Below are 26,844 nucleotides of genomic sequence, written 5' to 3' on the forward strand. Positions count from 1 at the left end.
TCCAGGTAGCAGCGTGAGTCAGAGTCGCTCATGGAGTTGTGATAAACAGACGTTGAGAGCCAGTATAGCTATTCACAACGCTGTCACCTCCAACAACTAGTCGCACGTCAGCCTACTCAAGCTCAACTGATGAGGGGTGAATTCCCCGAAACACCGTGTATTGAGCAGGGAGTGGTGCTTTCTTGCAGGTTTGCCGAGTGGAAGGTGCGACGTGCTCCTCGTGTGCTCCGGATGGCAGTCGTGAGTCAGTCAAGTGTCAAGTTCGGCAAGAAGCGTGTGTTCCTAGTTGGAACAATCAACTTCATGACTATTACCGCCGAAGTCGCAACTTCTAAGTTCGTATTATTATTATTACGCACACACTCATGGCCAAGGCCAATCAAGGAGGAGGTGAGGGCGATTATAGCCAGCCATGGCAACAAAAAAAATACTGTTTCACTCTGCTGATGGGCGGCCCAGGTCCGAAAATTTGGTGTTCCCCATTTTTGTGATGTTTGCAGCGAAGAGACTGTGATTGAGTGTTTGATTTGAGGGAACCTTACATGATTCGTTAATCGCAGCTTTTCGATCATTAGTGTTTTGAATATGTGAGCTGTGCAGACCACAGGTCAGTGTTGCACAGAAAAACGCTTGGTCACCCAACGCAACACGAACGCAATGTCCACCTACCGATCGATCTCATGCATGGTCCAGCTAACGTTACTTCACCGTACACCGTTCGCTTAGTCGCTGCACGGACAGGCTGTTGTCGGACAGAGCAACAACACATGCACAACTAGAACAACTGGTGCCTCAGGCCATCTTGAAATCAATACCCGACTTTCGAGGGCGGACGATGCAGGCAATGATATGCCCATCCTCACCGTACCAGTCATCATTGGTAATACTTGCCGTAAAAGTAAAAATCATATTCGTTCCCAAGGGAACTCAACCGCTGCTACCAAGCAGAATAATGACCCACTTATCAGTGACAGGCGTGCGTTCCCTTGGGAACGGATACCTCCACTCCCTTGGGAACGGACACGAAAAATATTTCATAATCCGAAAATGATTGTTCTCATTAAGAAGTTGTCTAAGCAGGATGAGCTGCAGTAGATATCAGCGACTGTAGGGTAACGGAATATCGCATGCACGTAAAACATATTCCGCACGCATTCGATATACTGGAATGCTGTCATTATAATCCTTGACAGCATTGTGGACATCACGATGGTGCCCTGGTATGTACCTCAAGATGATTACATGATACCTCAAGGTGATGTCGTAATACTTCAAGATGATGTCATGTTACCTCAAAATGATGTCATCACATGCTGATATGATGTCATGTACCTCAAGTACGTCAGAAACGACTACAGGTAGCCTGCACAGGCGCGGAGAGACGCACAGCCCTGCCTGCCGACTTACTCACCACTGACAGGCCTAGTCCATGCCGCCGATGTCGTGGTTGAAGTGCGAGTACTTGGCGGTGATGTCCTGGTAGAGTTCCTTGCTGGTCTCGATACCCGCGCCGAGCTGGTATGCGTCGGTCGGCACTCCATTGAGTCTCCTCCGTGCAGCGCTGTCCAGCTGCAGCAGCCTGTCAGTGTTCTTGATCAGCATGTCGTACGCCTGCAGGGCCGTCGGCCGCTTTCTGCGATCCGGATGCCTGAAGAACATCGCAGGCAATGGCACAAACAAGAGTGTTTAGCTGGTAAGGGAATGTCTACACATAAAGTTCACCTCCATTGGGTGTAAGAATGGACACAGATGGAGGGCCAAGGATACATTTACGGAAAAGAAACAGGACCAAGGAACTACAAGTTACATTAAAGCGTAACAGTTCCTTAATCCTATTTCTTTTCTATAAATTTATCCAATGGGTGTGCACGTGTTTGTATTGCCTGCATCTGAACGAGGGAGAGATCCATATGTAACTTGTCAATTGAAAAAGTTGTCTGTTCTGTACGTTGCAGCTTGCCCTTACTGCCAGCTGACTGACAGTTGGCTGAGTAGTGCCATACTTTCAAAGCACACACGAAGCATGCAAAGCCTTTCAGTCAACACAAGCTACAAGAAAACCAAAACACGCAGTGTGCACTGCTGCATCATGAAATCCAACCTTGTCATCACGGGTTCTATTACTGGAGAGCTTACCAGCAGTCTGACATCAGCGTGTATAGGTGGCGGCTGCATCCGGGTGGTGGGTGCATACGGTAGCCTCCACATACCTTCTTCAGTACCTGTACAGCAAAGCAGCAGCAACATGATCAATGTGAATTTCTTCAAAGACAACACAGATATGAATGGGGTTTTGACGAAGGCAGAATGCAAACTTCAAAGCTTCAAGCATGGTTTGCGTTTGATATCAATTATTATCTCTGTGCTGAGTGTACGGAAGCACAAGACACGCAATGGGATGACAACACACAAACACACACGGACACACATGGACACACAGAATACACACAGACCCTCAGAAATACACACACACACACACACACACACACATGCACTTCCATCCACACGCGTCCAGGTCTCATAAAAGCAAAGCTTTGGTTAGACACATTTCTCGACATGATATGCGCCCACCTCCGCCTTCACTACCGCCCCTGCCTTCGCCTCCGCCTATGGGATGTGAACGGGTGCAGGGAGCAAACTTCCCTCATGCGATCAGATTCCATTGAGGAGCACTGTTCTTTTACGTTGCACACCCTCACTTCACAAACATCATCACTACAATATAGTACTGTATGGTAGATTGGCCAGGGTGCTCTGTAAGAAAGCAACACGCCTGTGCTACCGGTAGGTCCCAGTAAAACACAAATCAACATTTCTAGTTAATTGCATGTCAGACACCTTTCCATAGTCTACTGTGTGCTACGGTTGATGAGCATGGTGGTAAAGACACACCTGGCAATATGGCGGTAAACACACGCCATAAATACAGCTGCAGTGGTGTCTTCAACTTCATTGCACTGTGTGCTATGGCTAAAAAAATTCACGGTTCGCGTGAGACTCGGCTGGAAGCGGAGTTTTCCGCATCCGTCCGTAGGATAGCTATGGCTATGTGTTGACTGAAACTTACAGTTTCGTTGTCCATAGGGAAGTAGGGCTTTCTGCCAAAGCTCCAGATCTCATGCAGTACAACGCCGTAGCTCCATATGTCGCTAGCCAATGAGAACTTGCGGTAGTTGATCACCTGCAGCGCACACAGGAGATGTAGAAGGTAATGAGAATACAACCTTCGTAGAGGCCCTCTGACAATGACCTTGAATTGTTTCCTCTCAAATCCGGGTTGCACTGTGGAGTGAATCATGGGGAGTTAGATTTTCGACCAGGTTTCGTTGAATTAGGCCAGATTTAACAGGTCGGACTCGACTTACAAATCAAAAACCAAGTTCTGAATGCCCAATGTGGATTGCTCTTGTCGCCTACTCCTTATGCTGCTCATTGCCATATTTGCAGTTCTGGTTAACAAGGTGCCCACCTCCTACCGTGTCAGGTGTGCAGTCATCCTCGTAAATAGCAACCTCGGGCCGGTGTAACGTTAATCACAGCACACGGGCATCGGTAATGATCTTCAGATTATGTAACCATTCGATGGCACACATTTAACATGAACAATGACAAGTTGTGAAAAAAACCCTTTCTTGTGCCCGATCCAGGGTCGGTGTTGGCAAGTTTGTTGGCTGTACAAAGCAGCCTCTACTCTGCGAAGATTGAACCAACTCACCTCTGGAGGGCACCATTTGTATGGTAACTTGCCACCATGCGAGACATAGTAGTCATCATCCGATAGCAGCTTGCTCAATCCAAAGTCACCAATCTGCAGTGATGGCAGCACAACGCATGATTCCAGGGATTGGTATGTTTGTGGTGTTAGTGCGACGCCATGATGATACAGATCGGGTGTGCATGTGCACATAATTATGCGTGTGTGTGTGTGTGTGTGTGTGTATTTGTGTGAGTATGTTTGTGTTTTTGTGTGTGCGTGTATGTATGTGTGTGTGTGTGTTCGTGTTTGTGCACGCATGTGTGTTATGGGCGATGGTGTGGGATGGGTATGAGGTGGGGTGGGTCGGGGTGGAGGTGGAAGTGTTAGTGTCCTTCGTAAGCCATCCGTTGGGCTTCTTCACCCATCCTAATGAAGGATTTCATCAGTATGGGAACATGTGTCATTGTTCATATCTTGGCTGATGGAGGAGTATGTGTGTGTGTGGGGGGGGGGGGGGTGTTTCGGGAGGCGACAGGAAGGAACTTCCCCACATCTTTCTTCCCACTATTTGCCACTCAGTCCAGTACATGTACAGCATCTGCATGCAATCACATCAAGCTGTTTGCCACACTGAGAAGTATTTTTGCCCATCACAGTGTACATACCTACAGAAAGAGCGGAAATAAAACGGAAACAAAACACACGTACAGCAATGTGTGTGTGTGTGTGCGTGCGTGTGTGTGTGTGTGTGTATGTGTGTGTATGTGCGTGTGTGTGTGTGTGTGTGTGTGTGTGTGTGTGTGTGTGTGTGTGTGTGTGCGTGTGCGTATGTGGGGGTGACATTGCCCAATGGGCAGTCATGCTATAGTAGTAGTAGTAGTGTGTGTGTGTGCATGCGTGTGTGCGTGTGTGTGTGTGTGTGTGTGTGTGTGTGTATGTATGTGTGTGCGCTACACGAACTGTGCTGGTGAGGTGACGTGCACCGTGTCTATTAGCCGAGATCTGCAGATTTCAAATGCACATGGGCAATGGACCATACAGTACATGAGCAGTATGTTTTACCTTGGCTGTTGAATTCTCGCTGAGCAGAATATTCCGCGCGGCAAGGTCCTGGACAGGGGGAGAAAACAGAACAGTACCTCGGTGATGAAACAAGCTGTGAAATTTGGAAAACTGTAAGCTCAGGTGATGAGCCTGCCGAGTAGGTGAAACAAAGAGCCGTGTGTATGTATGTGTGTGTGTGTGTGACCAGTCCCGCAACTTTGTTCCCGAACCAATTGCATAACGTTTCATAAGCCGCCCATATCGGCTTGTCACAAGACGTCCCACCTTACCCTATGGACGAAGTTCTTCTCGGCCAGGTACACCATCCCGCGGGCTACATCCTGGGCAACAGTCAGAAGTTTCTCGGGTAGCTTCGGATCCATCTCGTCGCCGGCTCTATGGACCAAAAAGAGGGAATTTGAGAAAGAGTTAGAATTGCTCAGTTTCCTTGGAAACAATAATGCAATGATACTGAGAAGAACGACATACTCCAGGATCTTCAACAACATCATCTTGAAAGATTTCACTGTATAATTTAGTTAGTTTAGTTAGAATTGAGTTTCCGTACTAGCCCTCTCTTGAATAGTGCCCTATATCGAATAGTGCCCCAGTCTCTAAGAGCCAGTGAAAAAATAAAGCCGTCTCTAACGACCACCCCTTGGGGCCAGAGAAAGCGGCCTTTAGTGGCAGGTGGTCTTTAGTAGTTAAAGGTTTGCACCTCACAACGATACATGAATGTGAGACCGTCCGTGCTTGGCAAAGTGGTCGGTAGTACCAGGCTAGTCACGATGGTCTTCAGTTACAGGTTTTAGTGTAAGTTCTGCTCATTGTGGTATTAAGTACTGTTTGGACAGAGGAAGCATTTTCCTGGGCATCTACCTTTCATAGGAAGAGTAAGCTATTGGGAAAGAGGAGTAGGGCACAACAGACTGGACCCAAGCGGAGGTGGTGGCCCTTGATCTTGAGAAGCTCGTAAGGCACTAACAACGCACTAGCAATGCGCTCGCAACGTGCTCACGATGCAGGAAAACAAGGTTGGGTTGAAAGGATAAGTATTGCTACACCCATCTGAGATTGATATTTCAACAGTGTATGCTGTGAAGAAGATGGCTTCTGGCCTTGCAAGGCGGATGGCGTAATGCTCCTAGCTCAGCCTGGCTTGCATAGTGCACTACTTACACGGGACGTAGTCTGGACAAGTGGTTAAGTAATGATCCTCCGCTCAGTAACTCGGTTACCAGTGATATCTAGTGGAATACATGAACAAGTACACACACACACATAAACATACATACATATATACACACACGCGCGCGCGCGCGCGCGAGCACGAGCGCACACACACGCATTCACAGTAACACCAATATCATAGAAAGTGGTACATTCCTCGTCTCCAGTGATAATGCCTAACTTAATCAAGCCACAACAAATTATTGACTCAGATAAATAAGATGGAGGTCCTTTGAGCTCGCCCTCCTGTTCATTACACTGCCAATGAATTGACTGACACATTATGATGAGTTTTGAAGTACAGTCAACCTTGCAAATCACGACCATCAATCGTGCAGGAGAAAAGTGTTGTTCTTCCTGAGTCGTTATTGTTTGCGACAGGACCGCCGGAAGCAGTTTTCGACTGGTCCGGTAGTATCGTGGCCTTCCATACTTGGCGTATCCATATGGTGGTGGGTACACATGCCCTCCACAGTAGGAAACACGTGTTTGTGGCCAAGAGGTCGGTCCGGAAATAATCTGACCGGTTCTGACGGGCCTGTGCAAGGGTAATAGCAAGAGTACATAACCCCCAAGAGTGTGCAACTCCAGCCATGGGGTCTGCGACGGCAGAGCTTCACATCACGTGATGAACCCGTACACATTATTTGCACTCTGTGCATGATTGATACAGGGTTGTACGCAACCCAGCTTTGGGCACAACTCTCTTGTGATCACTTGGCACTGTTTGCCAGTGTAACCTTTTGAACCATGTCACGTGATGTGAAGTTCTGCCGTCGCAGCACTGCACAGAGGTTGTGCAGACAGTTGTACACTCTTGGGGGTTATGTACTCTTGCTACTATAGTATGCAGTCAAGTGGTTACTTGGTCTTAAGAGACATGTAGTGTTCCTCTATGCAAGGTTGTTACTCGCCAGGTTGACCGTATCTTCAGGCAGAAGCCAGATCGCAGTCCAGTAAGTTCCAGTACGTTCCCGTATGTTCCAGTATGTTCCGGTATGTTCCAGTATGTTCCCGTATGTTCCAGTATGTTCCGGTATGTTCCGGTATGTTCCGGTATGTTCCAGTATGTTCCCGTATGTTCCAGTATGTTCCAGTATGTTCCGGTATGTTCCAGTATGTTCCCGTATGTTCCCGTATGTTCCCGTATGTTCCAGTATGTTCCGGTATGTTCCGGTATGTTCCAGTATGTTCCAGTGTGTTCCAGTATGTTCCAGTGTGTTCCAGTATGTTCCGGTATGTTCCAGTATGTTCCAGTATGTTCCAGTGTGTTCCAGTATGTTCCGGTATGTTCCAGAATGTTCCAGCATGTTCCGGTATGTTCCAGTATGTTCCAGAATGTTCCAGTATGTTCCAGTATGTCCCAATATGTTCCAGTATGTCCTCTACCCACATCACAACAAGAAATAACCACATGGCATTGCTGTGTAACATACATTGCGATCATAGACGACCACTCCGTAGAGTGTCAAGACGTTCTGATGGTGAAAGCCGCCCAGAGTCAGTCCTTCGGCGAGCAGTTTCTTTTCACCCAGAGCACTGTTGGAGCTGTCCTCCTTCAGCGTCTTTAAAGCCACGGTCACTTCTCCATGTGTGCTCTGCAATGCGAGGAGAAATAAATACGGTATTGATTAATGGACTCGAATGGAGAGCCAAGGATAAATTTTTAGAAAAGAAAAGGACCAAGAAACTACAAGTGACGCTATCATGTCCACTGACACCACCAGTTACTAAACAATCAGCTCATGCGATAACATTGCACGACACTGACCGACGGTACTGACGTTCTACAACTAACTGGCTAACAGCTCTCGCACATCTTGGATGCGCACTCCAACAGCCTTCCAACTTGCCAGTTAGTTGTAGAACGTCAGTACCGTCGGTCAGTGTCGTGCAATGTTATCGCATGAGCGGATTGTTTAGTAACTGGTGGTGTTCGTGGATATTATAGCGTAACTTGTAGTTTCTTGGTCCTTTTTTCTTCGGTATTGACTAAGTAAACCGTGCATTTGGCTCTGTATAGATATTTCATCGACCACCACACCATAACTGCGATCTCCAGTCGCTTTGCTGGTGGTGCGCTGTGGCAATGTGTCGAAGTCGGCTGGAGAGCGCAGTCATGGTGTGCTGGTTGATGAAAAGCCATACATGTCACTCATTTCCCTTTCCTTTCTCCCTCATCTTCTGTTCCACTGGAGAGCCCTCCCTCCCCCCCCCCCCCCCCCACCCCCACCCCCCTGACAGGCTCCCACAGCCTTTGGTCAATCCGTAAATTGAACAATCAATCAATCAATCAATCAAGATTTTCCAACCCGTAGATGAACTTCCAAAAGAACAGGTCAATGTCAGCAAAGAATCGTGCACTTGATTCCATTACAATTTTTATTCGTGGACGTCACATTGTTACCACAGCCATGGAACAGTTATCGAATTTACGTTTGCCAGGCAGCAAACTGCAAACTTGATTGAACTGTTTACTTAATAGAAATATGGTGCATATCAATATTTGTAGCCCCCCCCCCCCCCTACTCAGTAATTACGGCTAAGTTAAGGATCACAGCACGGTAGTTGCAGTGGCCACTCACCGACTGCCAGACTCCACGGAACACGGATCCAAATTCACTGAACACAAAGGGAGGAATCAAACAAAGAACTTGATTGAAATCAGTTTCCCTGCCCCGTAACTCAAAGCTGTTCTGATAGACAGGTATGAATGCGTGATGTTGTGCTGGCACAGTTCATATGCACTCACCGTGCAACAGGGAGTCGGAGCACCTAGAGAGAATACACGAGACACTAGCATCGGAAGTGATGTGCTTTTCAACTTCTGACTTGGAGGGTCTACGTGATCTTCTATGAAAAATGTGTTCACATCCATGATTGTGACCCCATCCTGACCCCCCACCCCTCCACCAAGACTGACTACACTAGCCTACACAAACTGGCCCTGCCCCAGGGACACCTGGAAAGGGAGTGCACCTCGAGAGTGAGACCAACATCGCTTCACATACTATTTTGCCTGTGTCGTTTCTCTAGATGCTACAACACACTGGTAGTGCATGAATTGTTGGGGCTAATGCTCAGTCAACATCATGCATGGTGAGATTGGTGACCATGTCGTACTATCATAATGAAAAGGAAGTGGTCCTTTCACCAGTAGCGGTGAGACTTCCTAGTACCCCCTTAACCCACCATAACAAAAATTACACCATGGCCAGCAATCAAGGACATCTGAGAGTTGTAATTTTTGTACTCCTCCGAGGTGTGATTTTTGGCGTGCTGGGCCAAGCACAAGGAAGCCATCTGCAAAAAAACTGCAGAAAATGGTTGTTGTTTGATCCTTTGGTGTGATCTTTGTTTCTAGTCGAAGCTAGTTGCTGTTTGGAGCAGAAACGCTGAAATTGACTATTTTCTGCATGTACTCATACATGTACTCATGTACTCAGGCATGCAGTCTCACTCGTATTTTAGCTATTTTTCTGGAATGGATGCTGCTCTGCGCCCCTTGGTGAACATTTCCTGCGCTCGTGGAGCAGCTGAAAAGGACCACTGGTATGTCTGGTTCCTGGTTTGAAAGTGGAGAGTCGACTTTTGTGCCTTGAAAAAGGAGTAGAGAGCGATAAAGGTACGTCTGTGGCTGATTTTTGAGTGCTCCTCGTACATTTTTGATCGTGATAGAAATTCTCAGACCAAAGTCAGACCAAAGTCAGCGCGATGATGGTCGTACAGTTTTCTTGTGAATTTTTTAGTTGTTTCATCTCGTATCTATGTCAGTATCGTGATGGTGAAGTGGAGAGGGTGATTTTCTTCCTCTAGGCTTCGTTCGGCCGACTTTGCTTCGTCCTCGTTGAAAAGTGATCCTGAAAAAAAGGTCGATTCGCAAAATTATGTTGATTTTCAATGTACGAGATGACATGCGATTGCTGGCTATGTAATTCCCAGACCTCTCCGGGGGAGATCCCCAGATGATCACCTTACCCATGGCCGATTTCTTCCAGGGTGCTGACTCGCTTCGGCGCAATGTATCGGAAACAGTTGCGAGCCGACGCGTAGTAGAGCTCGTCGTGGTCCGCGTCGCAGCCACTCACCTCCTCCTCCTCCATCACTATCTGCTTGGTGCGCGGCAGCATGCTCTGCTTCACAATGTTCCAGTTGCCGGACATCCGTGGCTGCAGTGGAGGTGCCTCTTCGTCATTCTGTATGATTTCATCGTCTAAGAGTGCACGGAAAAGGAGAGCAAAACAAAAGGAGAATCAGCAAAGTTAAAATCGATAATCCATTCTCGAGAAGTGCAAGGTATGGTACAGCTGAAAATGCGAGTCTCAGGGGTCCTTTGCTCCCGCAAATCCAAAATACTGGAAGGTGATGCATGTGTCCCATTAGAGAGGGAAAAGTTGTTGGCACTGGCGGACAGGTTGTTACAAGGCGACATAATCACCGAGCTTCAGACTGCTGGGTGCTGCTGACCATTATCAACTATCGATTTCAGAATCAAAGCCAATGACCCCACAACCCGGAGTCTGCACTCCGAGAAACCTATCAGTTCCGGTTCGCACAATTACAGGTGCGAATCAGGTTGATTTGGTGATTGTTTCAGATGCAAACAAAGCAACATTGTAATACGATAATCTTTAAGCTACTCAGTTTCCGGACAGCTAGCTGCTTTGAACTTGTTAGGTCTCATCAGCGGAGAATCTTCAAGTCAGATGACCGATCACTGCTGTCTCAACGTACCTGGGAAGCTGTACCCTCCGTCGGGCAAATCGCTCAGCGCCTGTCCGGGTACAAACACAAGCCCCATGTCCATGGCCTTATCCTCAAACTCGTCCTCCATCGGCTCGATCGGCTCGGGCTCGTCTTGACCTGGCGGTGCCGGTCTGGTGTCAATACCGGCCGGTAGGAATATATCTGGAGGGGAGGTAAAGCAGAGAAGCAGCAGGTGAGATGTCGGCGTGTATTCAAATCCAGCCTTAAAAACGTACTAGTAGTTGGCAAATTGAACTGCATCGCTCACATACAAGTGCATTGCCTAGTGCCAAATATGTAATGTATGGGCAATGCATGTGAGTAGGCTGGCATCTTTCGACGCGTTTGCTGTGCAGTGAAGCCGAGACCCTAGGTCGGTGGAGCACATCAGACCCCGTCACCACGTCCACGATTTATGCCTGCGATGCTGCACCGCTGCTTTGCATGTCATGATTGGAAGCTGTGGCCTTAGTAAAAAAAATCTCGAATGCACTGTGCAACACCATACAGTAGGCTACGCAGCAATACCCAAGTGCTTGTGTAGGGTGTCGGGGACACAGACTACGGCATTGAACAAAAGCTATAGTACAGCCATTACTCTTGCTTTATATTAAATTTTGAATAGGGGAGTCCCACAGGTCTAGGGCTGTTTCCGGCGTACCCTAGCATGATCATTAAAGATAGTGATCTTACTAACGGTACCACAGTTCCTACCCGCAGTGAACCAAGGGCCTTAGACGACGTCCAGTGAGCTAGTGACATGTAGACAGCTTTTCCAACCCCATACCTGCTTTACCTACAGCACATCTGGATGGCTATGATCTGAACCGGACGCCGGGTCAGAAATTCAAAATATCCAACTCTGCGGGCTCACTGATTTGTAGCAACATTGTACGGCATGTGGTGCAAGGATGGCAGTGGCAATCCGCACTTGTTCTACCGGAAGAGCTCCTCGCTTACCGTCTCGTCGCAGGCGCTCCAGCTGCCCTGAAGAAAACTGCTCCAGAGCGTCATTTGCAGCGAGCGGTGTTAGAGACGACCTGGCCTTCATGTTGTAACCCCGCGGCATGCCTGTTGCAGAAGAACACAGAACCGGAATATAATGTGAAAACAACAACATTCTAAAAGGGCCAGAAACATGATTTCGAGCAAGAACACTACAGGAAAGTTGACGTTTTGATTTCAATGCACCTATGAAGCACATGTGATGAAAATCTAACCTACAAACGTTTTCTTTTGTCCATTCTTTTGGATACCATGTCATGACTCTCTCCCAAAGCATATTTCTGCTGTTCCTGGTTCCTGTTGATGTTCGCATAGCTATAATTATAAGGAATTCAGTTGGAGGTATTCCGTCAGACGACATGTGCTTTGTGAGTACAGCATTGAGCTGAAATGTGCATGGGGTTGTTTCCCATGTGTGTGTGTGTGTGTGTGTGTGTGTGTGTGTGTGTGTGTGTGTGTGTGTGTGTGTGTGTGTGTGTGTGTGTGTGTGTGTGTGTGTGTGTGTGTGTGTGTGTGTGTGTGTGTGTGTGTGTGTGTGTGTGTGTTTGCCCATCTGCGCGTGTGTCTGCGTATCAGTATCTGTGTACATACAACCTGACTTCACATGAAGTATGACGGCGTGTGAACGTAGAACCCATACCTGCTCGATGGCTTTGAGGCCTGGTCATTGGTCGTGCGGTTTCTTCATCGTTGCTCGAGCAGCAGCCTCCGCAGACCTCCTTGCAGTAGCCACAGTAGATAATCAGGATGACTGTTGCTATGGCAAAGAGCAACACTACGACGCCGATAGCTAGCACAATGTAATCCGTCAAGCCCAGGGACACCATCTTGATGCCAATGCGGCGCTGGGATTGCACAGGTGTTCGTGTGCCTACTGGTGGAGCCTGTCCAGGATGGATAAAAAGTAGGAACAGAGATTGTGTATCTTAGGTTGCACAGAACTTTAACATACCAGGAGTTGTGCTGTACGTCACACAACTGTGCGTATTGAAGATCCACGTAGATATGTTATAATGTGTGTGTGTGCGTGCGTGTGTGTGTGTGTGTGTGTGTGTGTGTGTCTGTGTGCATGTGTGCTTATGTGTGTGTGTGTGTGTGCGTGTGTGTTTATGTGTGTGTGTGTGTGTGTGTGCGTGTGTCCGGCCAGTGAGGCTACTTCGATCAGCTGTGTGGTGGATACCAGGCTAAAATTAGTGGTGGTCAATTCATCAGCCTTGCAAGCTGTTGAATGGTGTAAGTAATTTAGTTAATCCAAGCACAAGTTACTATGTCTAACATAGCTGTTCGCTATCATCGAGGCTTTCCCTGCCTTCGTCAGTGCGTGTTTATGTGTGTGTCACTGTGTGTGTGTGTGTGTGTGTGTGTGTGTGTGTGTGTGTGTGTGTGTGTGTGTGTGTGTGTCTGCCTGTGTGGTGATGGTGTGTGTGTGTGTGTGTGTGTGTCTGCCTGTGTGGTGATGGTGTGTGTGTGTGTGTGTGTGTGCGTGCGCGTGTGTGTGTGTGTGTGTGTGTGTGTGTGTGTGTGCGCGTGTGTCTGCCTGTGTGGTGATGGTGTGTGTGTGTGGGGGGGGGGGGGGGGAGGGCTCAGCCAATTTGTATTGATGAGTTATATAGCGGGTGGTCAAATCACTTTTGGTGAAAGAGCAAATTGACTGCGTACAAACAACGAGAATCTCTCACTTTATTTTAAAGACAGTTCAGATCACCAATGCGTCCGCAGTAAAAAAACAGATTAGGGGGTTGGCCTGGCACAAGTGGCTCATTGGATGATCACAAGCCCGTATTCATGGTATTGCACAGTATAACATGTTGCCTGACAGCACATTGTATTGTGGATAGGTTGCACCCCTATTCTCCCACCGTGTACTGGGCATCGCTATTGCCTGTCTCACTCGGCCCACGCAGACATCAATCAATCAACATTGCGGTGCATGCTCAAATTAATTCCCATATGGAATCACTCGCCTAACCTTGTTCCTTTCCACGAAACTCCACACCGGATGCGTCGTGCTAACCCACACCACACGCACAACAAGCGCTGGCTAGCGACTACCTTTGAATGACCAAATAGCGTCCACGTCTCTCTCTCTTCTCGCTCGCCCATTCGGAATCCTTGCAGTTGCACTGCTCTGAACCACTAACTTACTAAGTACTAACTAACCGAGGAGTGAGCGTTCCCAGGTGTGTGTTTTTGACGGATTGGAATTTTGCAACGAGTTTACGCTTTACCGTGGAATCGCGGGCAGTTCATGACGCCTTCGGCTTCGGTGAAGCCAAGGCAGGCACAAAATGCCCGTGCAGTGCGCCAGGTGTGCACCATGTACTAGGCCCATTCAGGGTCATGGAGTTGTGAAACCCGTAGATTCGCGCCCTGCTGTGCGTCTACGGTGTAGTCTATGGTCGCATCCCAACGCCAATGATACTGATGTAGTGATACCTAAGTCCTTGGATACTGATAGGAGGTGGTCCATCCACATATCCATGGTAGACTCAACCACTCTGCTTGCTGGCTCCGTGCTGTGGATCTGTGTCACCTGAGCATACCACTCAGGATGCCAACGGCTGAGGCCACGCCGCGCACGCCGGTGAGTGCTTACCTGCTTGTGCGGTGCCATAGGCTTGACTCTGCGCTGGCAGTTCATATCGCTCGCAAACTGACACGGACAGTTCGGGCACTGTTGCAGTGCGCTCAGCCTTTTCACGGTCTACTCGCCGATATGGCGAGGCGATGGAGCGCGCAATTCTTCGATCCGTCCTTGAGGCATGGACCAGGTTCAGTAAGGAATGCCGATTCGTGTGCATCTGATATCTCCTGAAGTCTATATAAATACTTTTTATCTGATTCTGTGGCCACCAACTAGGTAATTGCGCAAACGATTTTTGAGTAAGCTAGCTGCCTTGACTTTGGCAACATGTGACGGTTTAGAGCTCCAGCCAAATATATACATACCGGTCCCGATCGCCGAGAACAATTGGTCGGTTTGGGAAAGTGGTCGGAGACTGAGGCTCCGCTGTATTTAGCGAGTTAGCTTGGGAGGTCCCACTGTGTGTGTAGATCTACAAGACATGTAAATACATGAAAGCTTGTAAAGTGAACTCATTGTGTTCTTGTGCTGATGTGCACGTCCTTACAGACACTGACAAAGGTAGGGAAAGCCTCGCAACGACTTGTGCTCACCACACAGTTGACTGCAGCGCTGGGTTAGGGCGATAACGTGATGGGTGATATTCTATATACAAGGTCTCAAAATATCAAATGCATCAAAAGTTACAACACGTATTTAAAAAAAGAAAAGAGTAAGAACTATAATGACAGCTACACCGCAGCTCAGTGGTTAGAGCATCGCTGGCCTCCAGTGAAAGTCCCTGGTTCGAGTCCTGGTGATGACGGTCAACTTTTCTTCAGACGTTTCTCGTTTGCATTATTCCTCAAACCAATGATACGCTATGACTGCTACGAGTTCTGATAAACTGTTCACCAAAGGCATCACTTCATTATACAGTCAGAAAGTGAAACAACAGCCTGAACAGGGCACAACAACCAACAGGGAGTAAGTACATGACATTGTCGGTAATGCCACCCGTCTGAATGGCAAGGCCTAGGATAGTCTCGTGATTATTGTTGTTGGTGTCTAGTCGTTGACAGGTCAGACGGAGTACAGTGCACCAACAACGCCAACATACATTGTATATGTAGCATGCACTTGCGGGTAGCCACTAACTGAAGTAGCGAAGGATGCAGACTGTTTAGCCCTTTGGCTTTGCGGATAATGCTTCAACAATTGGCACATTCTGCTCGAAAAGCATTAAAAAAAAAAAAAAAAAAATTATTTTATTTTATACGAAAGTCCACTATATTCCCGAATATGTGCGAGAAGTGGTGGCGGGGCCAGGCTGCTCTGCCGACCTCAAAGGTCTCGGCGTCTACGCAGACAAAGCGCGCCATAATGCAGTAAAACCATGAAGAGGGGAGGAAGAGGGGAAATGAATAATAGTGTGAAACAAGGACAATGGGCAGATGGTCGTGAGAGAAGCAGAGTGAAAGATAACGTCACATTGTGGTAAGGGGGGGGGGAGGATGCTAGTGAGGCACTGGTCTAAACCGTTCCATAGGGCGTCGGTGGCTGCTTGCCAGTTCAGGTGCAGCAGATACTTGTTGCATTTTTCCTTGAATGATTGGAGCTGTCTGGGTTGCGGCCGTGCTTGACATTTGCAGAACAATACAGAGCCTATGGCAGGCAATTTCCTGCATTGAAAAATGTAGTGAATAATTCCCCATTTTTGATGGACTTTGAAAATAATATTACCCAGGAGCACTGATCGCGCAAGTACAGTACCCCTCTCCCACTCCCCGTTAGCCTAGGGTCTTTGTGGTCCACTTTCACAACAATAACACCCACAGAGTAGTCTCCGCGGTGAGCACGGTGGCTCGGCAATGGCGACGTACCCCTGGCCCTCTTACCGATAGCCGAAGGCCTTTTCAGCACCGGCATTCTTGAAAGTTGACAACGATAATTATTTAGCAGTCAAGCACGTGACTGTAACGCATACAACACCACGTGACCGTAGACAGATACAACAAGCATTTGGCTTAGATAACTTACATAATTATTATTATAACAATTATGCCGTTGTCGCATTCTTGACGTACTGCACAGACAATACGGAGGATTAGCAAGACGAAATTCGCGTTCGCGTTCGCTCTCCAAGGGAAGTCGAACTCAGTGACGGAATTCGCGTTATGAGAAGGATTAGCAAACAGACTTCGCACATGCATGACGTTGACACGTCGTCAGAGTCTGCAGACAGTATAGCGTAGTAAATTTATGACTGTCCTTACACGAATCCGCGATTCGTGTTCCGACTACTTTTCCGAACGAAAAATGCGAAAGTTCGCAATCCAGTTCGCTAACTGAAAAATGTTTGCGAACGCGAACGCGAATTTCGTCTTGCTAATCCTCCGTAATGAGCCTTGTGGTGTCGCATAGACTCGCCGAGCGCTCACGTGGACTTATGATCTTGATTGACGTGTCATGGTCTATGATAGTGTCTGTGGTGCTGAAAAATGATTGGCAGATTCACTCATTCTCTGTCAGTGTAAATACAGTACAGAGTAATAACAGCTTATAGGCTCAACCTTCCGCAGTATCTTAGCAAACGTGATAAGCGTGCAAAGGTCTCTCTCTCCGTCTCTCTCTCTCTCTCTCTCTCTCTCTCTCTCTCTCTCTCTCTCTCCCTCCCTCCCTCTCTCTCTCCCTCTCTCTCTCTCTCTCTCTCTCTCTCTCTCTCTCTCTCTCTCTCTCTCTCTCTCTCTCTCTCTCTCTCTCCCTCTCCCTCTCTCCCTCTCCCTCTCCCTCTCTCTTTTTCTTTCTCTCTCTCTGTCTCTGTCTCTGTCTCTCTCTCTCTCTCTTTCTCTCTTTCTCTCCTTCTCTATTTCTCTCCGTCTCTCTGTCTGTCTTCTAATTACGGTCTCTGTTGGAATGTGCACTTCTGATCTCAATTCAGCATAAAGCAAGGTTCGTCATTCGCAAAGGCTCAGTGTAAATGGGGTTTATCCTCTCGATAATTGTTTTATTTTATTTTTTATTGGGAACACAGCCCTACAAAGAGACATGTGGAGACAAACACAAGACAAGACACAGGGGATGTAGGGACGACGTGCCGATGTGCAGGGAGCAACTCGACCGACCAGGGGTCTCGGCGTTAGCGTTGCAACCTGGCATCGAAAAAAGGGGGTTTTTCAACAGGTACTTAACATTGTGAGGTATAACAATATCTAGCACTATCAATGTATGCTCCTACTCGACTTCCTGTACCTCCACATCTTGGCACGTATTCAGCCATGCACCAGTACACTGCCTGGGCTCAGCATGATCAGCCAACGTTCACATGGGTTGTGGGTAGAACTGGAGCACTCGTTCGATTGAATTAAAACGGTTAAGTACATGTACATGGAAGTAGATCAGTAGTGATTATTGAGATGAGTCAAAATGTATCACAGATAACTGCTATGTTTAAAATTCTGTTACTTCAAAATTAAAATAAGGGTGGGTATAAACTATGTTCCCATAATCAGGGTTGGAGGTGAAGTATAAAATTGTCGTTGAATTTGGATGGAAATTTGAGTTATAATCGTAAAAAAACTATTGGAATGAAGCTAAAGTGCTTGATGTGTGATGCATATAAAAATAAGACCTGCAACGATCGACAGTTGTTTACACGAAGTTTCCGTAGAACTTCTTGGCCAGCTCAGCGGCGTACGCAGCAATGTTGTTCAAGTCGATAGTGGTCGACAATGTCTGTGCCTGACCGGCGGCGACAACATCAAGTGACACTTGCATGCGTCCACCATTCACCGTATCCACGAGGACGTCAAAGCCAATGTGGTTGATGCGGAAAGCACTTAGTAGTCCAGAAATGGCGCTGTTGACGGCATTGAAGCTTGCCTGGAATCCATCACGAACACCAGCCGCTGTTCTGGAGAGAAGACGAGCATTGGCCACAGCTTGCGTGGCTACACGAGTTGCTTCAGCGGCAGCATTGAAGGTTGCCTGTGCACCGGACAGGGTAGTTTGGGCTGCTACGCGTGCTGCGAAGGCTGAACTACGAATACCTTCACACACTCCGTTAGCAGTCACACAGGCTGGGTCGACATATGGGACACAGTGGGTACCACAGAATGTGGGATAGGGTACACAGGCTGTCTTACAACATGGCTTACAACTCCAGCCAGAGCAACATACTGATGGAATGCTGCAGCTACAGTGTTGCTTGGTGCATGGCTTGGGTACATTCTGGCAACCATTGCAGTCACGGATGCTACAGAGGCCTCTGATGGTGTCCTCAGCACTACGGAGTGCATTATTTGCAGAGTCAAAAGCTCGTTTAGCGTTACCTTCGGCCACTTTCTTCAGGTCAAGGTTGCCCACTGCAGCTGCCACAGCACGGTCAGCCTTCTCGAATTCCGCCACGGCCGCATCTAGCTGTGCTTTGGTAGCACGGCTAGCCGCTTCCAACTGGTCCTTGACGCCATCCACAAGCTGGGCACCCAACGTGCTGAAGCTACCGGCAACACGGAATTGCTCGAAAGAATCAGGTTGTCTCAGATTTCGGAACTGAGCCTTGAGCAGGAATGATGCAGGGAATCCATAGATGGGGCCGTTAGCCTCTACATTCAAGCCATTGTTATCGATCTTGGCGAGAACTGATGCAGTGTACTGCAAGGCGGGAATGGAGATCTTACCATCCATGCTCATGTAGAATGTTGGCGGCAGGACCTTGGCGACCATCTCGAACTTTGGTCCCTTACTACTATCGCTGGCAGCTGTCATGCTGAGTGGCCCAAGTGTGATTGGGTTGACTGCCACCAGGGCGTTGACTGATTTTGGAACGCCGAACAATAGTTCCACCGTGACGTCCACTTGGACATTGACCAGGAAGAGGACATTGAAAATACCCTTCATGGTGAGTCCAGCCTTGATTGTCTTGCCACCGGGGATGATTCCTGACGGGATGTTACGATCAATGGAAGAGTACGATGCCTCCACATTACGCATGTTCACTGCATCAAGAAGTACCAGAGCAGGATTGTCAGGGACACCGACGGCCGTCAAGATCTTACGGTAGCTCAGCTGGTTGACAGCGAAGTAGAAATAGCTATTCTTGACGTCAACAGCATCCACATTGAAAATGGATTGGGCAATAACGCAGTTTGCTGCGTTTCCTCTGTAGCAGCGCTGGCCGAGAGCTACTTCGCCGCCAAACCTGAGCTGAGAGACACAGACGGGACACGCAATGTTCGTCCTGAATCCAAGGTCGACGTTACCGAACGAGAACACTGGGATGCCGAATGCATTCTCATAGATACCAATCATAGCGAGTGATGCCTCGACGTTGGTTGTCGGGTCGATCAACATGCTGCCCTTGAATTTCAGTGGTTCTTGTCCTTCAGATGGGAACGGTACAGGTACGTCCAGTTCAATGTTGGTCAGTCCAACTGTGGGTGGTCTTGTGGCGCTGAGAGAGAAGCCGAAGTCGACATTGTACAGCTTCAGTGGTCCCAGCACAAGTTGAGTCGGCAGGCGGTAGGACACTGTGGCTTGGGGTCCGTTTATTCCCGTCACACGGAAGATGATACTCTGGGACCCCAGCATGAGCTGGCAGAAGTTGCAGATGGGATCACCGCTGCAGTCATCTGGCATGCGGAAGGCCACAGTAAATCCGAGACCACGATCAATGCTTGTTGTCTCATTGAGAGGATATGAAGACACTGGGAAGGGAATGCGCGGGACATTGGTTGCGCTGAGCGTCACACCGATGTTCGACGGGCCGTTGAGAAGTCCCAGGAAGGGTATGCCGCTCAAATCCAAGCCAGTCAGAGTCTCTATCATTTTGGCCATGCTGAATTCTCGAGCGTTGAGTGTCAGGATGAACTGTCGCGGTGCCGTATTTGCCAAAGCTTCGGCAGTAAATAAGCCAAATCCAGAGATGGTTGGAGTGCCCTTGATGCGGAAGGCCAAAGATCCGGACTGTTTGTTGACTGCGAAGACTGGATTACGGATAGCCGAGGACTGCAGTTGTAGCGCGGCCACGGCTGGGTTTGTCAAATCGTTGCTGGCTGAGCCTAGCAAGTCGAAAAGCTTGGCGAATTTGATCTCCCCGGACGGCGACGTTATGCGAATGCCAAATGCCTTCTTCGTCTGCTGATACGCAATCTGGATGCGGAGGTCCATGCCGAATAGGATGACGTCACCGTTGATTTCAAGTGTGATCTGGGCTCTGTTGTTGGCAGTGCGGACTCCACGTGGCGTCTTAGTGAGTGTGGCCTTGACGGTGGACGTGGAGATTTCCAGCAGGTTTGGAATGAGAGTGAATGAGTCGAGTGCCGCTTCAACGGACATCTTGCCAATGCTGTTGTCATAGGCGATGCGATTGATTCGGAGACCGAACACTCCAGGAACAACATTCGGCAGCGCACTGTAGATGTCGTAGGATGCAATGTCAGGAATGAGCATGGCCAGGGCCTCTTCAAGCGATGGCAGTTCAGCGAGATCCAGGTCAAAGCTGCCAGGGCGCAGGCTCATCTTGAAGTTCTTCAATGATCCACCAATGCTCTGCAGGTAGTTGAGAGAGACGCCTTGCGTTATTCTGGCACCAGTCACCAGCGGATTGTAGAAGTTGAAGCCGCTCGGTAGGGATGCAATGTTTTTGCTGGAAATGGTGATACTGGATGCAGGAATTGCGAGGTCTCCCAGAACTGGAAGACCATCAATATCCAGTCCACTAACCTTCTTGACTAGCGTTGCCAACTTGATTCTGTTGATACTGAAGACAGCTACGGTACGCTTCTGCGTTGTGCCCAAACCCGAGATCAAGATCTCGATACCAGCTTGGAGACCAGCAACATCGGCCGTACTTGTCATGACAACGTTACTGGTCCGTTTTCCGTTACTGGCCGTTGTCGTATTGACGTTGAGCGAGGTTTGAGTCAGTCCAAACGAGTCGAATCCGTTCTGGGTGAGAACAGCAGTTAGCGCATCACCATCTGGAATAATTGTAGATCCGAATGCGGTGAGAACATCAGCAACACCCATACGCTGAGGGATGGAAGTGGCCATTTCGATCATGTTGCCTTTCTTTGTGATCATAGCCTCTGCTTGGACGGTACCCAGGGTGATTGAACCAGCCACATTGAAGTTTAAATCAGTTGCTCCTCGCTTCTTCATCATGCACAGGTTGAAGGCGATGCTATCCATGGAGAGATAGCTGGGCACGATGTCGAACGTCTGTCCCTCCAGTCGGGCCTGCACGCACATGGACTTCTTAGCCACATCCACTCTCAGACGCTGAATGTAGACATTTTCAAGACCAGGTAGGCCGTCTGGCACTTGCAAGTCGCTCATGGGTACGGCAGGAGCCGCCAGCTGAAGCATATCCAGGAGGCTAGTGTCAGCATCCGGAGCCTGTAGAGGAACATAAAAAAAGCAAGAACAGCTTTGAGTGGGTTGCCCTCAAAACTCATAAGGCGTTTTTTTAATATTTACACTGTCAATTGTTATGTATTACGTTTATGTAGCAGGTAATACAATATTCATGGTGAAATTTGCTGCTCATTTCTCTTTCTTCGGTAGTGTGCGGTATATGCAAGTTTTAAGAAAGGTAAAGCACACCAACGCAATACTGCACATCGCCTCACCTTGAAGTCAAAGCTGATGCCCTTGAAGGCGGCGATAAAGTTCTTCTTTCCAACACGAGGGAAGTTGACGGGGAAGAGCAGGGAAATCTTCGTGGTGGTGACCTTACTTGCCAGAGATTTGATATCAGTGTCGTCGAATGGCATGTTGACAGCTGACAGAGCTCCTGTGCTACGGACCAGAACAGCTGTAGCTGGAACCGTTAGATCCCCGACCAATGGTACGTCGCTGATATCAATTGAGGGCAGGACGGAGCCTACGACCTTAGCGAATGTTGTTGAGGTGGTACGAATGCCCAAGGCAAGATAAGAACCAGCCTGGAATGGCTTGTGGACAACCATTTCAAATGAAACCGATGGCAAATCTCTGTAGGAGACTGTTGCTGCCATGCGCATGGTGAGATCTGGTGTCTTGAAGATTTCGATCTTCAGATTGGAGAGTGTGACGTCTGACAGTTGAATTGCATCCAGCGCCTGTTGAAGCTCTGCACCAGCAGATCCGAATGACTTTGCAACATCTCCAGTTGTGATCTCGTCCCGAGTTGGTGTGGCTGTGAACATGAAGGCTCCAGATCTCTCACGAGTGAAGGCGACTTGAAGAGGGAATGTAGCGAGCGTGGTGGTAGATTCGGCTGAGAAATCAAACTGTACTGGCTTTCTGCTTGCATCAATGACCACTCTAACGTTGGTATTCGTCAGTGATAGATATCCTGGCTTGCTGGGAATCAGTTCAATGGTATTAGGCCAGCTGACGTCAGCGGTGAATGTCTTATTGGTCCTGTTGTAGCACAACTCACTCACGCTGATGTCCAGCAAGTCCTCAAAGGCCTCTGGAAGATTCAAACTTTGGATATCCAATGAGGAGAAGAGGGACTGAACGATAGCGTTGAGGCTGGCAGGAGACTGATCGACGTTATCCTTCATATTCAAACACAATGGGCCAACGCCGAGTCCGCCACCGATGGAGAGAGGATTTCCAATACTAGGTGAAAATACGGCATTGAAATTGACACCGGGCAACTGAAAGCGAGGTAGGTTGACTCCGCGTAGGGGCGATCGAACCTTGGGTAGCTTAGCTGAGAAATCTGGAAGAGTGGGAAGAGCAGGAAGACCTATGCGTGGCTTGCGAATGCTCAAACCGAAGCCTGGAAGTTGGAGATCGCCGAATCCAGGAATGCTGGTGAGATCCAGTGTTGGGATGAAACCCTTCAGCGCTGCAGCCAAGTCGATACTTCCTGCAACCTGCATGAGCAAGCGTAAATACACGGACAAGGATCAGGGGCAATGTACTGCTAAGATTAGAAGGTGTACACACACTTGAACCAAGTGAACATTGACGTTGTTTTAGATCAGCGAACCATATAGGAGAAAACATGATAAACACAAGGAATGCCTCCAGATTCTACATCATGCCTCTCTCTATGCACGGAATTTACACAATTGTATGTGGGATCTGCAAAATGATTTGCACTGCGTAAACTGGTTACTTACATCGAAAATATAGGAGACGGATCGCTGAGGAGTTCCCACGTCAATAGCACTGATCTCGACGAAGATTGGCACATCAAACTGGGGCAACTGTGGTCGCCCATTGACCTTCATGAACAATCGTCCACCCTCGTTGCTTGCAAGAACCTCAACGTCTCTGATGTCGAATGAATCCAGATTCGCAGCAGCCAGTGCGTCCTGCAGACCGTCAGCAGGCAGTCCAGCTGCACCGATCAAACTACTCGCCACATTACGGGCAGAGGAGATCAGCAGACGGAAGTAGAATCGAGTTGCTGTTTTCTTACCGAATTCTACGCTCAGCTCAACCTCGTCAGCAGAGACACCTTCCAAGCCGCTTGAACTAGCCAGACCAGGGGAGAACACTGAGAGTATGTCACTGACGCTAAGGCCATTGACCTGGCCGCTCATGGTAGCAACACCAGTCTCGACGTTGAACGATATGCTGACCTCGACGTTGCTGGCACCTGCCACCAGGGTAGTCTGGGCACTGAGTGATAACACACGAACAGGATTTATGGACACAGTCAGTGAGAGTGTGGTATCCTTCAGGGTGCTGCTACCAGGGAGTAAGGTGCTGGCCAGAGCATCGGGAACTGGAATGGGGATTACGATTTCCCGCTTAGTACGGACGATTTTAGTCACATCGGTGCAGAGAGCCATCAGGTCGAAGTCCGTGGGTAGCTGTAAGCAAGAGGAAAGAGAACAAGGAATAAAAAGGAGCGTAAGTTAGGAAACGTACAATATTCTAAGAAATTCTCCATATATTCATAAGCTGAGAGATTGGAAAGGGGCAACGTTTGAAGAAAAACTTTGACTGTCACAACCAGGAATTCTCCATAAGTACTAGTAACGTTAACAGAATTGATGAAATGCACTCATGATGCTTTCAAATATCAAATACGGAATTGCGCTTCATACAGTCTTCACAGCATAATTCTTTTTTCAGTTGCTATCGTATCCCATTGGAAAAACAACATTCTGCAGTCAGTCCTGGTTGGATTTTCAGAACTCAAGCTTACCTTCAAACTATTGAGATCAAGTCCTTGGACAACCCTATTCACTACTACTTGAAGGTTTGTACAGATAGGGACTTGACGCTTGCTACGTGCTGCACTGACTCCAACTGGGGATGATGAGCGGACGTCCACTGGAGCGCTCAGGGCAAGGCCTGTGGTGAATGTTTCGTCAGCGTCACTCAGAGCGCGGACGAGACGATGTGCATGATCCTGTGCTGAAGCGCTGCCGCTGTCGACGGTTGTGACGTCAACATTATCGTGATTGACGGTAACGTTGTGAATTCCGTTCTGTGCGATGTTACTGAATCGGGACACCAGGTACATTTCGAGACCAGCGGGGAGAAGGTGAAACTGCTCTGCGGACTTTTGAAGTCCTGGAATTGTCATGGAAACTAGGTGGGTTTCTACAGAAGAAGACCGAAAGCATGCAATTCGTCCAAAGTTAGTTTGAAGCATATTGAATAACGAATATGCTTCGATAATTCCTATGATTTGAGAATTAGCATACAGAGCGAGACCGCAGATGCTATGGTGCAACATTGCACTAAACTCATTCACTGGTAAATCGACTTTGTAGTACCTTTGGCATTACAACATGATGGATTTTAAGATCAAGTAGTTCACTCACCCAAACACTTGGAAGGATTTTTCGTGTCGACGATGTAACCCTCTGTGCAAGCGCATGATCCGGTAGCTGGGTCACAGAGGTGTTCACAGGTCTCCGAGCGCTCGGAGCATAGGTCTTCTTCATCGTGGCTGGAGTGGGTCAGGGAGATGTGTGCCTCAGTGCTGCATTTCGAGTCATGCTCAACCTTGCTGTGACGTCCTGACATGTGAATTGTCGAACCAGCTGCCAGCCTATCACGTGCCACATAAATGTTGATATGGAAACGGCTTGGATCAGCCTCAGTATTTCGCTTCTGTACACATGAAAACAAGCATTTCATTCCAAGTTTAAAACACGAGCTGTGCAAGAGAAGATCATGAACAGCAATGTGACTCTCAAATGTTGAAATTATTAAATACAAGGTTGTATATTTGTTTGTTGTAGCAAATTATTATAGTAAGTATGATCTGGTGCTGCGTAGTGAAGTCTACAATTACATGTATGTCTTACCACGGTGAAGTGGACGGAATTTGTTTCGTTGTTGAATGTCATCTCGGTTCTGGGTGCCGAGCCGTGGATCACTGAAGTCAGTGCAGACACAGGTGTTGTCGTTGTCTCGCCGCAGGAGAATGACACAGACGCCTGGGAATGGGAAAGAAAACAGAACACCACAATTTGCTCTTCACTGCCATGATCTGATATACCGATAGCTACAGTACATACCATAACCGTATGCATTGATTTCCAAGTAAACGAATCCAACCGACAATATCTCACCTCTGTTTCGACGGTCACGTGAAGCTGGAAAGAAGCGGGCATGACGTCATCGCGATCTTGAATCGACGCCACTTGTACTTGCGCGCCATCATAATTCTCGTAAATCACAGAAACGTTTTCACCCTGAGACACTGCACGATAGTGCTTGCCTTGTTGAGTGATCGTGTTGGCATCGCCGTCTTTGCTGGACACAAGGTCCCAGAGTTTGAACGTCGCCGATTGGCTAGGTAGAACGGTTGCTAGTAGCAACAGTGCCGCTACCAGTAGCCCGTTGGCCGCCATTACGCTGGCTAGGCTAATCTCGAACTGGAGGCTGAAGCCAAATTTCTTGTCAACAAAATAGTGAGTCGCGAAGAAGGCACAGTAGTACAATAGTGATTCTTTAGGGTAAAAAGAGCAAAGAAACTGAAGGTGAAATCTGGGGCTGAGGAAAAAATAATTTTCTCAAGACAATTTCAAGTGGAGAGCTGGGAATGATTAAATTTTGTTGCAGAGCTCTTCTTCCCTTTTATACTATTCCTGTCGTTCTCCTGTAATACCCTCGGTAACGCATGCACGTGTGGCTATCCTTACCCTTGACTGCTTACACCCACGTACATGTATGCAGTTACATGCAGTGGGCGAAAACTGTCAATACGTTATGTGACGTGAAAGCACAAGACACGTAGTGGGCTAGAGCGCATGTCAACTTCAAAATGACAGCACTAACATGGCTGTAGTTATCCAGGAAAGTGATATGTTGTCAATCCGAGAATGAATGCGCCTGGCCGGGCCGACATAATCCGCCTTGAAGACAGGTAAAAAGACGCTAAGTGTGTCTCAACTGATTCAAAACTACGACAAAAGGTACATGTGCGTCACAGTTCTGATTGGCCGTATACCATGAATGTATTTAATATTACGTGTACAGTGCGTGTCGCCTACAAGGTTGGCGGCTATAGTACATTATACCGGTGATCAATTTCTCAAATTCACTGTCATGGTCTTACTGTGCTAGGACTAGTGCCTCACGGTGTGAGCAC

At 48.1% G+C, this 26,844-nt stretch overlaps 2 protein-coding genes across 2 annotated transcripts; both read right to left on the minus strand.

Moving 5' to 3' along the window:
• Window positions 1-802: 802 nt before the first annotated feature.
• LOC135811824 (ephrin type-A receptor 3-like) lies at window positions 803-14,007 on the minus strand. The gene is made up of 14 exons (XM_065325070.1): window positions 13,692-14,007; window positions 12,363-12,606; window positions 11,678-11,788; window positions 10,706-10,879; window positions 9,950-10,184; window positions 8,557-8,593; window positions 7,408-7,569; window positions 5,921-5,988; window positions 5,032-5,137; window positions 4,760-4,807; window positions 3,716-3,808; window positions 3,068-3,181; window positions 2,137-2,222; window positions 803-1,648 (listed from the first exon to the last, which is right to left on the minus strand). The coding sequence occupies exons 2-14, from the start codon at window positions 12,547-12,549 to the stop codon at window positions 1,423-1,425; spliced, it is 1,647 nt and encodes a 548-aa protein (XP_065181142.1). The 5' UTR covers window positions 12,550-12,606; window positions 13,692-14,007; the 3' UTR covers window positions 803-1,422.
• A 3,259-nt stretch (window positions 14,008-17,266) lies between these two features.
• Window positions 17,267-26,286, minus strand: LOC135811814 (uncharacterized). The gene is made up of 7 exons (XM_065325059.1): window positions 25,823-26,286; window positions 25,556-25,687; window positions 25,067-25,358; window positions 24,442-24,842; window positions 23,405-24,103; window positions 21,917-23,155; window positions 17,267-21,683 (listed from the first exon to the last, which is right to left on the minus strand). Exons 1-7 carry the CDS (start codon window positions 26,102-26,104, stop codon window positions 17,937-17,939), a joined length of 6,792 nt encoding a protein of 2,263 aa, XP_065181131.1. The 5' UTR covers window positions 26,105-26,286; the 3' UTR covers window positions 17,267-17,936.
• Between the last annotated feature and the right edge of the window lie 558 nt (window positions 26,287-26,844).

Source organism: Sycon ciliatum, chromosome 3 (assembly GCF_964019385.1).
Source record: "Sycon ciliatum chromosome 3, ocSycCili1.1, whole genome shotgun sequence".
NCBI classification, from domain to species: Eukaryota; Metazoa; Porifera; class Calcarea; order Leucosolenida; family Sycettidae; genus Sycon; species Sycon ciliatum.